Raw genomic sequence first — 17,871 nt, forward strand, 5'->3', positions numbered from 1 at the left:
GCTGAGTCCGGGAGTACCTACGTTACCTTGAACCCTGTTTGTGTGATCAGTGAGATCCTTTGTTTACAAATAAACTCCTACAGATCACTCTTTTAGAAGCCTGTCAAATTCGCCTTAACGACAGTCTACTTACAATATGTTGGCAATATTTTTATGATTTTATTTTCGCAGACAAGTTTCAAATGATGCAGTCAAATCATAAATCTGTGCTGTTCTGTTTGTTACTCTCAAAAGACATGTCTATCAACGAGAAAAAAGATGACTGGGTGCATCTCCTAAACGCAGTCAGAAGCAAGTGTCATATTGCAATTAAGCACAAAGAGGAACTGGTATTGGATCTTCGGTACTTGGCACACTTCTACCCTGAGGCTGTCCAACAGAACGAGGATCTATTTTCACTCTGTGCAAATCCTGATGATGTTTTACATTCTTTTACCTTGGTGGGACTGCATGATGATGAAGATCTTTTATTCTTCTTGAACAAGGCTGATGTTTTAACTTTACGAAAGTACGGGCGACTCTGGCATTATCGCAAACATGTTTTGGAAAAATGTGTATTTTTCCCCGACGATTTTGCTGAAAGCTACATAAAAAAACTCAACTTTTATGCGTTGTCGCATGTAATGATCGAAGAGAAAGTCTTTCAAAATATGTGTTTACAAATCCGTGAGTATTGTTAGATTATTTTTAGAAATATGCATTATAGCATGCAGATGTTACAATGAGTATTTGTAATTATTTGCACCACACCAGAATGCATGTTAACCATTGATACAAGTGTTTTCCGCTTCTTAATTATTGTGCGATTTTGTATAATAATTGTTGTAATTGGTACAAATATTAATTAATAGTTCACATACCTATGGGATCAGTGATACACAGAGAGGAGAGAACACGTTTCATTGGATTTTTAGAAGAAAGGGGCACTCATTCTGATTGCGAGAGACTGAAATATCGGTACAGCTCTTTTACAATTGGGAGTTCGAATCTTCCTAAAGGTGAGTTCTTGTAGGCTGTGTGTGTTCCTTTCTATGTGTTATTAGTAGCTCACCAGCTCTAGTGAACTTTTCTGATCACCTATGGCATCTTTCTGTCCGATCGTTTATAAACCTGACATTTTCCACTTCTTCTCCATAACCAATCGGCCAATATTAACCACACCTGCCATAAGCAACCTTGGGTAAATGGGATTCAAAATTGCTCAAACAGATGGTCACACCCATTTCAAAGGGGAAGATGATTAAGCAATTGTGAAAATGTGATGTCATCTATTAAAAATATTTTCAAGACCAAAAGACAAAACTTGTGTGAAATCTCCTATATGAGTGTACATTTAGAATTTTTAAAAGCATAGTCTGCTTGGGTTGGGTGGGGCCAAAATAGGGGATCATTTTCACATGAGGATATATAGTAGAACATCTTTCAAAATATTCAAGAAAAGCAGGACCTTGATTTAATATATTGATATACAAGTATGCTCAGGTAGTTTAAGATCTTGTTCTCAAGAGCAACGGGGCCAACATTAGTCATAGTAATATTGCAAGTATCCTTAGGACGTGCAGATTCAAATTCGGTATGTAGGGGAAAACTTTCAAATGTCATATTAGTCATATCAAGCATCTTCAGGCAATGCAGATGCACGTATGTTTGGGCCTCAGGGGAGGTGGGGAGTGAGGGAATCAATAGTGAATCAAAGTTTTATTTACGAATTTAAAAGATAATTTAGTCTAAAATCTTATTCCAAAGAGTAGCAGGACCAGCATAAGTCATCTCAATATGAAGGCATCCCAAAGTAGTGCAGATTAAAGTCTCAAATCAATGCTGTGGTGGTAGGTTTGGGCTACAATAAAAATACAACGTATTACTTGGGAATATATGGGGAAATTGAAAATCTTCTCAAGAACAATGTTATGCATGATAAGTATGAATTCATCCTCAGGTAGTGCAAATTCAAGCTTGTTTGAATCTTTGTCCCGGGGGATAGGGATCACATTTTGAATTTGTAATATATATCATTGTTAGCTTAACCAAGCCCATCTGTTCGTCCCTAAACTTTTAAAATTTTCGATTTCTTCAGAAGCACTGGGCCAATTTCAATCATACTTGGATCAAATCATTCTTAGGGGAAAGGGAATTCAAGTTTGTTCTATTGAAGGGTTGAGCTCTCTTCAAAGGAAGGTGGTATAATCAAGAAATGTAAAATGGGATATGGGGTCATTTAATTTTTTTCTTAAGAACCACTAGGCCAAAAAGTTGAATTTGACACGAAAGATTCCTGACGTAGTGTAGATTGAAGTTTGTGGAATTCTTAGATTAGCTTCCGTGGGTAGATCCCCCCCCCCCCCCCCCATTATATACAGCAAAAATCTCTTAAGAACAACAGGGTTATGATTAAAGATATCAATATTTACGCTTCCCCAGGTATTGCAGATTCACGTTTGTGAAAATCTGAACAACAAGGTCAGAGTGACTCTGGTGAGTAATGTGGTCGATGGGCCTTTTCTTTTAAAGAACCGCTTGTCATGCTTAATCATATTTTAAGATGTTATATGGGGTTATGGTGGAGCTAGAATCGGGGGTCAAACCTTCTCTAGAACAGCAAGGCCATGTTTGTAATATTGATATTGAAGCATGCCAACGTTGTGTGGATTCAAATTCGGTTATGTTGTGCCCCCGTAGGGCTAGGGTGCAGTCATAATATGGGGTCAAAAAGAGGCGAAAACCTTTTCAAAATCTTCTGAAAATAAGCAGGACCAAGGTGAGTCAGTAGCGCATTGGCCTCTTGTATATAGTTTCATATATTTATGCTTAAGTATGTTTCTACATCTGCAGATGAAAAACCATGCTTCAGTGATATTGAAAAATGCATCCTGTTTTCGATTCTCTTTGCTGAATGTTACACTGCAAATACGAAAGGCTTCACATGGAGACAACAGCTTTTGAAAATTGCTCATCATGTTAATGATGATGCAAGCGTGCAAGAAGGACAGTTTGATGACATACTATCTAGGCCAGACAGCATTATATGGAACTTTCTAGAAGTGAAGGAAGATCTGATGAGGTTCAGTTCTCCAGAAAATCAACACTTTGCAATGTTTGTGTTTGTTGAAGAATACTTGAGAACTGAGGAAGATCTGAAGTTTTTCATAGAAACAGCACACATCACGTGTCTAAGCGAATATGGAAGGTTGTGGCACTACAGGAAAAAACGAAAAGAGAAATGTCTTTATATTCCTGACAGCTTGGCGGACACGTATATAAGGGAACTGAATGTTGAAGCCATCATACATTGTATGATATCAGATCCAATATTTCAAGGAAAAGTTATAACCTTACGTAAGTGCATTTGAAATACCGTTAGGACTTTGTGTTTGTAATATATGTGTGTGTGTGTCACTGTGTGTGTGTGTGTGTGTGTGTGTGTGTGTGTGTGTGTGTGTGTTTTCATATATATTTTTTTAAAATGTAGCTTTCCTTTCTATGCTATATTTCTTTTGAATACATGTGCATGCAGTGTCCTTCAGCAAAACCAATAATCTTTGTTCGATTAGTATGATGTTAATATGATATTAGTGTCATTCCATTATTCACTAGAAATTACAAGTTATTAGGTATTTTCCAATCAAAATAAACACGTGTACTAGAGCGTAAGTGTAAGTGCTTTTGAAGACATTAATCAGCAGAGAGCCCAAAGACATACCTGCAACATACATTTCAAAACATTCATTGACATCTAAAAGTGGTATATATAAAAATATTGAATATTATAATGCACGTAACACTGATTTTGCACTTTTTATTTGTACCATTTATTAGGTGTTTATATCTTAATCCTGCTGTGAAAAATTCTTTTATTTGAGAATTATGGCCATTTCAGTACCCCAAAATTAAATGAAAACAACACATGCATTCATCCGTACATGAAAAAGACTCAGCAATTTAGTACAACATTCAACTGGCATTCGTATCATATACAGCATAAATTTCATATTGTTTCTATTATTTATTAGAAAGTTATGGTGATTTTAAAATCGTCCAATCAGAATTCAGCACACGTGCATGCACGTAAAGCCAAATAATATTGACCACAGCGGACAGTATGGCGCACCAAGATACATTTACAACATAAATTGCAAATGGTTTTGATGAAAAACAAAACGATTATGGTCCTTCAAAGAATGGCACCTTCAATACACGATTCACGTGCATGCGTTGTTTGGTTTCCTTATACACTTCCGAAAAAAAGTGCCGCAGCAAAATAATATTTAGGAGCTTGTTACTTGTAAGAAACAAGGACGGTCTTTCGTCCTCTAGTGATGACAGGAGTTGACGGACAAAAATGTCAGACTAATATTAGATATGTACAAACAGTCGTCTATCATTCAAACAAGTTTCGTAATTTGAATATTTTCTAGAAGAACAGGAGAAAAGAAAAAAAAATTGGAATGTCCCAAGCATGTGCACGCGTACAAACATACGGAGTACGATTGAAAAACTATGTACATGTATATTTTACTCAAGTACCATTCAGCATTTACAAAATATAACAAAGTACATTCAACGTTTACAAAATATAACAAAGTACATTAATTTTTCTGGTGACGACAGGAAGTAGTATATAGATACGTTTACTCTCTAAAATATAAGGCACAAATATGGCGCTTCTTCGAGCTCTACTGAGCTGCGGTGCTTTTTGTATTTAATAGAGAATGCGATTCGGAACATTTAGGAGCTCAGCTCTGCAATCGCTCTTTTCAAGTTGACATCTTGAAAAGCTTCCGAGAATTCGAACACTCGGGGAAAATTTGACCTTCTAAAATCGAATAAAAGCAATATTTTACGTAATAAGAGATAAAATAATAGTCGGAAAAGTACCCATTGAGTTAAAGTCAAAGTGAATATCTATCATCTTTAAAAAATCAGTAGTCACAAAAATTTTAAATAAAGAAAATACATTTACCATAATGAAAGGTGAAGATAACGAACAGTGATCAATCTCATAACTCCTATAAGCAATACAAAATACAAAATAGATAGTTGGGCAAACACGGACCCCTGGACACACCAGAGGTGGGATCAGGTGCCTAGGAGAAGTAAACATACCTGGATAAAGCATACCATAATAATGAAAATATCTATTAAAAACCAGTATGGAAGGCCTTCATGATAAGAAACAGTTCGAAAACAGAAATATCCTCTGTTAATAATAAGAAACAAAGTAGACTTCGTGTGGGAAACATAATTAAAACATATTGTTAAGCAAAATTAGATATCATTATGTAAGTCTTAATATTGTGTAACACCATAATCCATTTACCGCGAAATATAGAATATTTTATAAAGCAAATACAAAAACACCAGTAAAAGGGCAGTTAGATTAGATCGTATAGTATGTAAGGTAAACTGAATGAAGAAGCATCAAATACCAATATTTTTGTAGTGCATATACCAAAGGAGATCCTCGACTCGAGCTTTGAAGCGAGATGTGATTTTGTTGCGATATCCAACACTGGCAACCAGAGAGTATACAATGCCAGGGGAATGATTGTCGGATGTGCTGGAGCTGGAAAAACCACTCTCCTTAAAAGGTTACAAGGAGCAAACATAGACGAATTGAATGAAGTCCAAACAACAATTGGCTTGGAAATTCACCACTACACTTTTGAAGTTGATGAAAATGTCAAGAAAATGAAAAGTATGCATGCAGTATGCAAATTTATGAATACAATTTATAAAATTGGTCGATTTGCTTTACCTACAATTGAGATGCACGTTATCATATCAATATTTCATTTCAAGTATTATATAATCGTTAAATAAAGATAAACCTAATTTACTTTTAGAGAGATATTCCGATTTAAAGGATCCCCTTAAATTCTACAAGGACTCTCTCTCCGCAATACAAGGGAAGAAATTACTGAGTTTTCTTGATTTTGGAGGACAATGCGCTTATTATGCCTGTCATCAAGTGTACTTTGGCAAGAGATCAGTCTGTATCATCGTGGTCGACTTTTCAAAGGAATTCGAGAACATTGTTGACTTTAATGTTTGCGATCAAAGACGAACAATGTTTGCAAACTGGAAGTACAAAGGTAATTTATCTGATCAAAAATTTATGTAAAACTTCTGAATTCACGACTTGTTCCAGATGTTTGATTATTTATGGATCTGTACTCATTTTTTTAGGGTACCTGTAAAGTGCGAAACGAAATCGAAACGAAACGAAATCTACCGAAACGAAACGAAATCTACCGAAACGAAACCCACCGAAACGAAACGAAACCCACTGAAACGAAACGAAACCCACCGAAACGAAACGAAACAGATTGTATAATCAAACTCTTTTAATTATAATAATTAAAAATGGTATCTCAGGCCCCTGTTAAAGTTTACACATATAAATAAAATTCGCCTCCCCTTTGATGTAGGCTTTCGGCTTGACTGATACAAAGTTTTAAAAGTTGGAAAGGGGGGGGGGGGTAAGCACAAAGCACATAAATACCATGTGCAATTAGCTTCGGATCCATAAATTTCAGAACGGGAGGTTACAGTCTCACAGGTCAGAGGTCTGGGGAAACACACTAAGCGAAGGATGGGGTCGTCGGCGTTGGATCCGCTTTGGGGCATAAATACATGTTACAGTATTTTTGTTCTAAAGACAAATATATGTATACATGTGGATATTGTGTATTTGTATGTAGTATATCAAACGGTGGATTCTGAATATGTCCTCCCGTTCTCTTTGTGATTTCTGTTTAAAATTCCCTTGTTCATAAGCCTTTTCAGTTTACAAAATGCCGACCTCCTCCTAATATTATTGCATTAAAAAAATTCCGTTTTCCGTCCCGTTTTCAATTCCCCGTCTTAGCAACACCCCAAATGTCAATCTCTCACCAGAGGGCGTATTACGCTACGCTACAACGATAACTCTGGGTAGAGATTGCCCAAATGTATAGAGTTTTTCCATTATTGAAAGTACTCGCACCTCAGCAGTTAGAGATATAATAAGAGGTTAAGAGCTCTTCCTGCTTTCAATTTTCTCAGACACCAGCTTCTTCAAACAATGTATCTATGCCCAAAGGCGGATCCAACGTCGGCGACCCCACCCCTCGTATAGTGTGTTTCCCCAGATCTCTGAGACTGTAACCCTCGGTTCTGAAATTTATGGATCCGAAACTAATTGTACATGTCATTTAATCAACTACGGATATGTACTTTGTGCTTACCCCCCCCCCCTCCCCTTTCCAACTTTTAAAACTTTTTAACAGTCAAGCCGAAAGCCTACATCAAAGGGGAGGCGAATTTTATTTATATATTGTAACTTTCACAGGGGCCTAAGATACCATTTTTAATTATTATAATTAAAAGAGTTCGGTTATACAATCTGTTTCGTTTCGTTTTGGTAGGTTTCGTTTCGTTTCGTTGGGTTTCGGTAGGTTTCGTTTCGTTTCGGTAGATTTCGTTTCGTTTCGTTTCGATTTCGTTTCGCACTTTACAGGTACCCATTTTTGTAACCCTTTTGTTTCCAATAATTGATAGAATTCATATAAAAAGATTGATAATATTACTGCATATTTTTACATGCATGTATTCATCAAATATACATCTCTGGTAGAAAATCACTAAAACTACTTAAAATATTTAACATAAAACATGGAGAAATTCACTTTAATGTATATGAATATACATTTCCACCCCAAATATGGCTGGACCTGACTACCTGTGGTACCAAACCAGCTTCTTCTAGACTGTTCAACCATTTACACAAGACGATATATTGAAATTAAAACCAAACATTGGATAGGATGTTTTCGGCGAGAGAAATGAGAGCAAGCAATGGAAATATATATATTCTGGACTAGTCCACAAGGAAATAACGTTAATGTAATGGGACTCTTTCCCAATACCCAAAGACGGAAACACAGCCATGGACATCGTTCATATAAAAGATAAATGATGTCACGTTTGATTCACTTTTACCTTACGTCAACAGACAATTAGGTACACATCATAGCCGTACAAAACTTTACTCTGTTCCATTGAGCGTTTTACATACGTTATTTGAATAGATCACAGCTAGTCTATACTTGGAGTTTTCAACACCTGAATATAGACTGAACTCTTATGATTATGGATGTTGCCAATCACAGGTTCTTTAAACCAGCACGGGTAGTGGATGATATCCCTTCCAAATCATGCCGTCAGTTCCTTAAGCTCAAATTTACAAACAAAGGAATAGATGCCGTCAACATAAACAACATTCTTCGTCATAAAAGGATTCAGTCGTGTATTCCAACTTATTTCAAGTTCAAGTCTACACCCTGTATTTTCTACAACTGTACTTCTACTATTGCATCTAAACCTTTTAATTATAAGCAAACTTTGCAGTGCCTAGATATAGACTATCTTATAAGTAATCCACCAACGTTTTCTTCATCTTCTTTCAAATATAGTCCAGCTGGACATATCATTACTGGTGATGTTGATATAGTTGAAAATGAGGACCTTAAATCACTTATTCTAAAAGGTCCTGAATACAGAGAACCTTGGTCTTTTAATTGGCGACAGAACTCCATCTCTATTATGAAGTCTGTCGAAGATTATGCCAGAAGATGGGCTAAATATGAAAAAGAAGAACTTGATACATTGTCAGAATGGGTTAAAAACATAAGAGGAATATCAAAATCCCACATTAGACATATAGGCACTCTGTCTTTCCCTATAATAGCTCTAGCAAGTTTATTGTTATTTCGGATTTCAAACATTTCGGTTGAGCATCACTGAAGAGACATTATTTGTCGAAATGCGCATCTGGTGCATCAAAATTGGTACCGTATAAGTTTTACATTAAAACAAACGTACGTACCATCTATCCTTCTGTGTTTAGTAAACCAGAAGTGATAAAAGAATTAGATAGGTTACATGAGGAATATGTTTTGGTTTAAACTGACAGAGCTTGTAACAACATTGTCTTTGTTTGTAAGGCTCATTATTACAACTGTATTTTAAACGAACTTGGCATTAATTCCACTTTTGGTAATCGTACTTATACTCCAACTGCCTTTACAAAAGATGAAATTCTTCAAAACCATGCTTCAGTTTTAGACATATTTAATATCACAGTCAATGGGTCGAATGAATATAAATTACCGTACCTATACTGGATTCCTAAACTATATAAAACCCTTACATACAAAGATACATTGCTGGATCCAGTAAGTGCTCTACCAAGTCCCTATATTTGCTCCTCACGAAAATATTAACAGCTGTGAAGGAGAAAATTCAAACTTACTGTGCGACAATATATGCCAGAAGTTGTGTTAAGCAAATGTGGATTCTAAAAAATTCTAAAGTACTTTTAGTAAACTTGAAATCTCAAAACTTTTCCCAAATCAATAACATCAAATCCTATGACTTTTCAACACTTCACACGACCAGTCCTCACGATAAATTAAAGACTAGACTTTTTGACGTCATAGACAGCTTCAACAAAAATGGAAAACGGAATATCCATATCTAGTGATCAGTCGTCCAAAAATTACTTTGTTAAACACCACTCTGATTCCACACACAAGTACTCTGAAGTTGAAATAAGAAATATGCTAGAGTTCCTCATTGACAATATCTTCATGGTCTTTGGTGATCAGGTCTTCAACAGTCTGTTGGAATTCCCATCGGCACGAATTGTGGTCCTTTGTTAACTGACCTGTTTATATATTCATATGAAGCAGAATTTATTCAAAAACTTCTACGTGAGAAGAAAACATCTCTTGCTGTGGCCTTCAATTCGACATTTAGATATATCGACGACGTTTTGTCTATTAACAATAACTTTCATTCATATGTCGATTCGATATATCTCTGTGAACTAGAAATAAAAGACACCACAGTAGCTTGCGTCGATTTAAAATGAATACTATTACATCGTTTCAACCAGTTTTGGGGAAATTTTGATAATGCTATATAAGGAAAATTGCAATTTTCTGACGTTGATACAAGTACATGTATGTGTGTGCTAATGATAAAAAATATAAATACCGCAACATACGTATTCTATCATTTTTGTTTGTTATTAATATATATTATTTGAAAAATCAACAATCAAATTTAAGACTGAACCTATAATTCTAGAAGGATGGAATTACCTTAACATGTGTTTCCTTATTTTTCTAATTCCAGACTACTTTGTGTTTTGGTTACAGTCCGTGCGTATATACTGTGGAAATAAAACACCAGTCATCATCGTTGCAACGCACTGTGAAAACTACAAATCCCTGGTAGGTTTGGTACACATTGTTTTGTGAGACACGTACAAGTACATGTATATTGAACTCAAGCTAAAACTCAATATGAAACTATCCTCAATGATAATGTTGTCTTGAATATTACAGTTGAAAATGAACCTTTTTATAACATTACAAATTTAGAAATTTAGCTCCCAAAACTATTATGCAGGTTGTACTAGCAAACATGTGGTACTTACCTCTAAATCATCTATGGTATTCCCTGTCTATTACACCTCAACTCAACAAGAGAAAAAAGTTCCGTCTAGATTTCGCTATCTCTGCGCATGCGCCTATCACCATATGCTTTTTCTCAAAATTTGAGCCATGAGAATAGGATAGACTCTAGCAAACACTGTGGTCTGCAGCTACCTGAGGAAGGTGTTTTGATAACAATAACGAACATTCTTTAAATCTTGAGGAAGACCAGTATACCAGGGTTTTGATGGCCTGTACAGAACTGCTATTTTCTAATAATTCAATTTTTTTTAAAAATGCCCTGAACAATGCGATTTATTCTTGAATGTTTTTTTCTCGTCTATATGTATGTACATGTATTATAAATTACACTATTGGAAATAAAACAATAATTTGCATCTCAATTTCAAACATGTAACTTCTACAAATAATTTCTATCAATGATATCTTTATAGTTATATCAAAATGTGTTTGTGAAACACAAATGCCCCCGATAATGGCCAATTCCAAAGATGGCCAAGGTCACAAGGACAAATATCTTGGTACCAGTAGAAAGATCTTGTCACAAGAAATGCTCATGTGCAATACTGTAAATGGGGAAATTATTGCGGTGGTTTTAATTTCGCAATGTTCGCCGTCGGGGATTTTTCTGCAAAATTAAAACAACCGCAATCATTTTGCAGGTGTGACTCAATACGTTTTGAACAGTTATAAAATTTGAATTCCTCGAAAATAAAACCACCGGAATTAGACCAATATGAAAAATCGCTAACTTTTAGCACCGCAAAATTAAAATAACTTCCAGTATGAAAGCTCTAATATTTACCATTTAGAAGTTATGACCAATGTCAATTTTTGTTAAAAGAAGGTCAATTGTCAAGGTCAAAAGGTTCAATACCCACAGAAAAGTCTTGTCACAAGGAATACTCATGTGAATTATCAAAGCTCTTGCACTTACTGTTCAAAAATTATTAGGAAGGTCAAAGTTTCTGACAAAATGACAGACAGGACAAAAACAATATGCCACCGATCTTCGATCTCGGGAGCATAAAAAGAAAGTATTCATTGAGTGAGTGAGTGAGTGAGTGAATGAGAGAGAGAGATATAGAGGTTGGTGTAGACTGTGTCAGTTCCTGTAAGGCCAATTCAACTTAACTGATAGATTATCATCCCCGCCCGCCCCTAAAAATCGGCCCGCCCCGAATTTTTTTTATTTTGCGAGACTTGCAATTTCCGGAAAATTCTCATTTCCGACTCCGGTATTTACACTTCTTATTTACATTTCCGGTATAGCAACGTGAAAAGCCACGTGAAGAAAATAGATATGGATTTCTTAATTTCCCACGTTTTTACGGTTGTAAATGAAAGGAAGGGATTAATGTTCTTCATATGTTGAAGAAATTTTGCATGTTTTTGTGTTTGAAATTAAAGCTTAACCTTGAATTCGTCTGTGAAATAAGCATAGACTGATATCCATCTGGCATTAAATGATGCTCTTCTGTTGAGAAAAACTCGTTTGTCATTCATATTTTTTTCAGAAAGTAAAAATTAAAAAATAAAATCCTCCCACCAGCCCCATTATTTTTAGTGACCCTAGATGATAATCTACTATTTAAGTTGATTTGGCCTTAGGGATATCACAAATACGTTGACCACAGAAACTTTGCAGACAACCCTGTGACACTTCCTGAGTATATACATGTACATGTATCAAAACTATACACAACAGTATGATCTCTTGGCCAGGTAAATTCCAGGTAGATAACAATGACCATAGATAAACTCATATTAACATTTAAGTACTCCTACATGTAGGGGTAAATCTGGAAATCAAGTTAACTCGTACTATGACAGACTCGTACCCAGGTCAACTCGAACCCAATAGATCAGCTACATGTAGTAACCAAAAGGCAAAAGTCAACTCGTAACAAAAAATCTGGTTATGGGTTGACTCCCCCTCCTTAAAGCGATATTCAATTATATGCGCATAGTAATAAGGAATTAGAAATTATTTGTTTGTTTATTTCTATATTATGCAACGGACTAAAATTCAAAACGATTACTAGATACTTCAATTATTGTCTTAATGCCGAATGAGAACCTACAGTAAAGCAGAATTATGGTCATTCCTCATCCTTTACCATGGTGCGACACTCCTGTGTTTTATAAAATAATTTATAATAAGTTATATGTCACTTAGATATTTCATTATTTTGTACAAGTAAAAGTGCATAGTTTTGAATTTTCGTAATTATACCTTATTATAGTGATAATTTTCAGCTCTAGAGGGATCCCTTCTAATTAGTGACCCATGTACAGTTCATATAACATAAAATCAATTTATTTGCTATGTACATGTATCTTTTGTTCTTAAAGGGATTGAAATTATTTAATATGTAGGCCTGGGGTATGACTTGACTTCGATCTACCCTCAAACCAGAAACAAGGTGGAGAGGGTGTATCTCGAAATTTACCAAGAATACGACTTGACTTCTATCCATCGAAAACATGAGTTTGTTTAAACATTTCATTAAGAAACTCAATAGGATCGTGCAACAGGTATAGCCTATGTAAGCCCTTTCCCTAATACAAAGGTCAAGTACAAAGATATGATTGATAACAGGATTATTCGAAGATGTGAAAATACTGTAATGAGGTTTACATACATATGGTAGTACAAATCTATGCTTATTCATTTCTAATATATTTATTTATTTTTCGTTTGATTATGTTTTTGAAAAGTTAGGTAAATTTCGGATTGAGTAGGACTTCTACTGCGCATGGGATTGAGTTGTTTTCCTTATGCGCATTGAATTGAATTGATATTTTTGTAACGCTAAATCTCATTCGTCATTAAGTATTACCCAGTAGTCATGATTCACCTTAAACTATAAGTTATCATTCAAACTGAATAAATCAGAGCAGTGTACATTTTACTTCGAAGATCTAGCTGTCCATCTTCAATCAGGTGCATCTTGTGGTACGTAATAATCATATTTACTTAGGTCTTACCTAACTACATTATTTTTGTATATGACTCTTATTCTTAATTGCAACGTTTATACTTTATTGTATTTTTGCATTTAAAGTTGTCTAAGTATATTTTCAGAATTTGTTTGCAAGTTCAAAGGTCTATTTCTTACAGAACATATTTTTCTATTATAAATGTGTGCTGCATTATTGGTAACTTATTGTCAACAGTTTATCTAAATTATGAACTTGTACAATTTGTCTAATACAATTCTTATTTGTTTTGCTTATAGGTCAATGTCTTATGCTTATACATTTCTACAAAAATAAACAATATAAAGCCGAATCAAGACTTTCCTTGCTGCTCGGTTACATAAAAATAGATGATACCAGTTTTGCTGAATTTTGCTATGAACTTATTTTTTATAGATCAAAAGCATGAATCAACTAGTAACTAGATTTTTGGTTACGGGTTGACTGTTGTCTTTTGGTTACGAATTGACATATTGGGTTCGAGTTGACCTGGGTACGGGTCAGTCAGGGTGCGAGTTGACCAGAGATCATGAGTCTGATTCAAATCCAGCAAAAAGCAGAATAAGAATGATCTAATATGTATGTCATCGTTATAATACTCATAGATTTTATTTTACATTGTAGAGAAAAGGAGAGCTTTACAATAGGATATGGAAAATGCTTCCGGAAGATCAGGAATTAAACGAACATTTGTCAATCAGTAGATTTTTTCCGATCTGCCTTCCTTCAGATCAAACAAGTGTTCTTGAACATTTGACTGATTTAGAGCAATGCATAGTTAATTCAATTGTGGAACAACCATCATGGGGAGAACAAATTCCCAAATCATGGGTTTGGTTCTCGAGATTCATCGCCAGGCGGAAAGATACCCACAAAATCATGTCAATAAAACAGCTCAAACAAGCACAACCAACAGTGAAGTACATCGACAAGCAAATCAGAAGTATGCTCTTATTTTACCACGAAATAGGCATGATTCTACACTTCGATGAGGATAAACTACGAGAATTTTTCATCCTTGATATTCAGTGGTTTGTTGACGCGTTCAAACACATAATCACGGATGCGAACCATATGGAGGCTGTTAGAACACCAAAGGAACTGAATGACTTCCATGAAACAGGAGAGCTCAACGATGACTTACTTAATCGCATTTGGCGTTATACCTGTTTGAAAGACTTTGTTGAATACAAATCTGTAATTCTATCGTACATGGAAAAACTTGGATTACTTGTACAAGGCCACAAAGACATGCATTTTGTACCATCGATGAACAAGCGCGATTTTCCTTCCCAACTTCTTGGAATCCTTGCGGGACTGGAAGATGATATGAAAACATCGGTTTTGTACTTTGAGTTTGCCATGGTGCCAGTATTTGTGTATTACCGACTTATCGTTGCTTGCCTTTCTTCGCTCAAATGGAATCCTGTATTGGACAATCACAAATGTTTTTACAAAAATGTTGCAATATTTAAGGTAGATGAGCATTGCATAATCATTGCAGTGAGTCAGAGGTACATTCAATTGCAAATTTATTGTGAGGAAAATCCTTTAGATAAACCAACAATTATCAGATTGAGAGAGAAGTTAGAAAATACAATACAAATTCTGGCAGGAACCTTTCATGACTCTCTTGAATACAAAACGGGATACAGTTGCACAACAGCAGATTTCGGCGTTGATTTAAACAACACCTTCATCACCGAAAAACAGATGAAAGATCTGAAAGGAAAGAAATGCCCGCTCCACAATTTTCTCACTGGCCATTCAGTGGAACCCGTAAAATTTTTACAGTGGTGGAATCCGGTATTTAACACACATACGGAGAGAGAGAGAGAGAGAGAGAGAGAGAGAGAGAGAGAGAGAGAGAGAGAAAAAATCACTCTCTTCATCCAATTGTGTTGGATATATCAAAGAATGAATATCGACATGTCCAATATCAATTGTGAAATCAGAACAACCTGTTCCTAACTAAGGAAGAGGAATGAATATTTACAAAAATGAATAATACATTAAAAAGCCAAAATACAATTCGGACGAAAATTACATTACTAAACAAACGGTAATTATACATATTTGTCTTGTGTTGATTACCACAGACACCTGAAGTATGGATATTACTAACCCCCCCCCCCTTTTTGGTGGCAATGATTTCTCTGAAATGTGTGAATTTCCGGTCTATCTCATTCCTCTTTCTATTTCTGTAATCGTTTCACGCTTTTTGTAAGCTTTAGAGATTGGCCTTCTACCGGTATAATAAAATACACAAGGTATGAAACAAAAATTTGTAAACAATCAGGGGGTCCCCGTTTCGGGGCACATTTTCCAAGTAATTACAGTGTTACCTAAAGAATTTTGGCAAGCGACAGGTCAGAGATGTCATACTACAAGTCTCTTCAACTTAAAACCCATCTCATCTCCTTTTTTTTGACACAATCGTGCGTGCATTGATCGGACAGGGCTTTATTTCTTCCACCGGCAGCCAAAACAGAGGTCACAGAGTACGAATTTGTTGTACGCGCCGTGTGATTGGTTTGCAAAGACATTGTTTAGTCTCAGGATCATCCGAATGGTTTCGGGATTATTCGCGGACCAATCACACGACACGTTATAAATTCGTGAAACAGAACAAATAGAACAAAAGAGTTCAGACGTTTTTGTAAAAAAAAAAATAAAAAAAAAAGGAAAAAAAGAAACGTCGATATGATCAGGAATTTTCCATTCGCATGAAAGTTATGTTGTTCTTATAGATAGTAGATAAATGAAGAATAAAATAAAATGAAAACAAGGAAGAAAAAGCCATTTAGTTCGAAAATATTGTTCTCTAAAATCTATAGCAGTAGGATGCAAAACTTGAAGAAAATAATGAAGTTTGCCGCTTTGATGGTAAACCTGGCATTAAAAAGTTGACTTTAAATTCCGTATATGAGTTATGAGATTGATCACGGTTCGTTATCTTCACCTTTTATGAATGACTTAAAGAAGTAATGAGAAAAAAGTATTTTGAAATTAATCAAATAATGATATTCATCATCGGGAGAAATTCAAATGTCCCGACCGAGTTAAGTGTATTCAATGTTCATTCTGAAAAAGTTATCTATGTCGATTGGACGGAATAACTTCAATCTTCTGCATGCAGAACATTTCTTGTTTTGCACAAAAACTAAACATGACAATTAAAGGACGACAACTGAGCGACAGATGAAGTGTGTACATGTATTTATTTCTCGTGAAATGCCACGAACAATAATATTTCATACACTGTATTTTTTATTTTCACTTATTCTCATTTTTTCCCCCTTTTTTTTAAAGGAAATCAAAGTACAAGACACATTTCAAGCAAAAGGTATGAATTGGGTTTCAAATTATTCAGTACAATGTAATTGTGATGCTGTTAAAAAATCACTTTGACACACTGCGTTGAAACGTTACGAATCTTTTATTCTCGAGTTAACCCTTCTGTATGTCCGTCATTGCGGTGCATTTACATAATTATATTTTTTTCTTCCTGCTGTGAATTCTACACCAACCAGTTGCTTTCATACATGTAAGACTATATTGTAACTCTTCCGTCTTTGTTTCATCGTCGGAAACCCACGGTCGGTCGCACTTCTTTTACCTCCCGTGAGACACAACACCGATATTTTTGCACAACTCATTAAAATGTATGACCTTACGTGACCTATCGAGGACCAATGGGAATCGCCGTAAATATTCCCGAAACTCTAAGCCGATTGTATCACGCGCTTGTCCTTTTCTGTAACCAGTTGAATTGGTTCCCCGCTGATTGGTGCTACACACGAAAGAAGCGAGATCAACAGCGTACCAGTTTAGTAACCGGTAAGAAGACTCGGACGTGGATCAGCGCAAGAACTGCATCAAATCGATGGATTTCTTCGCCAGAGGCGCACCTGTGGGTGAGGTTAAAAGGCCAAAACCGAATCCCTGTATAATGTGTTATTTAGATTTTAACCACAGATCCAGTTTTTGGTGTCTTTAACGTCTTATTCACTTTAATACAAAACATATAAGTGGAAAATGATAGTGGTAGAATACGTTAAATGTGTGCGATATCTTAGATACATTTGAAAACGCTTTTCATATTGTAACGTCATAATTACATTTGTGTACACATGGCAACAGACTGATGACGTGGGTTCACATACGTTCATTTGCAGCTACGGAAATAGCCGAGTTGTTACGATTGACTCTTAGGGTCAGCAGTAATGTCGGAGCCCATGAAAGTGTGTTTGTATTGTTGTGCCACTATCGAAGATCGGGGTTACAGGGCTCTGTCTTCAAAAACTTCATTTGAACAGTATAGCTATGCTCACGAATGCCTCAAATTTCACCTAACAGACGAATCATTTGCCTGCAGCATTTGTAC

General features: G+C 35.6%; 1 protein-coding gene across 4 annotated transcripts in view; it reads left to right on the plus strand.

Annotated features, from left to right (window-relative positions):
- The window catches only part of LOC125658681 (uncharacterized), a 59,998-nt gene that overhangs the window by 25,269 nt on the left and 16,858 nt on the right, over positions 1-17,871 (plus strand). For all 4 annotated transcript variants that reach the window (XM_056148653.1, XM_056148654.1, XM_056148656.1 and 1 more), the window contains exons 7-14: positions 172-666; positions 852-998; positions 2,833-3,336; positions 5,441-5,695; positions 5,844-6,092; positions 10,180-10,277; positions 14,109-15,290; positions 16,797-16,830. In XM_056148653.1, coding sequence (XP_056004628.1) covers positions 172-666; positions 852-998; positions 2,833-3,336; positions 5,441-5,695; positions 5,844-6,092; positions 10,180-10,277; positions 14,109-15,290; positions 16,797-16,830 — 2,964 coding nt within the window. The remainder of the gene's footprint in view (positions 1-171; positions 667-851; positions 999-2,832; positions 3,337-5,440; positions 5,696-5,843; positions 6,093-10,179; positions 10,278-14,108; positions 15,291-16,796; positions 16,831-17,871) is intronic.

This window comes from Ostrea edulis, chromosome 9 (assembly GCF_947568905.1).
Source record: "Ostrea edulis chromosome 9, xbOstEdul1.1, whole genome shotgun sequence".
Classification (NCBI taxonomy): Eukaryota; Metazoa; Mollusca; class Bivalvia; order Ostreida; family Ostreidae; genus Ostrea; species Ostrea edulis.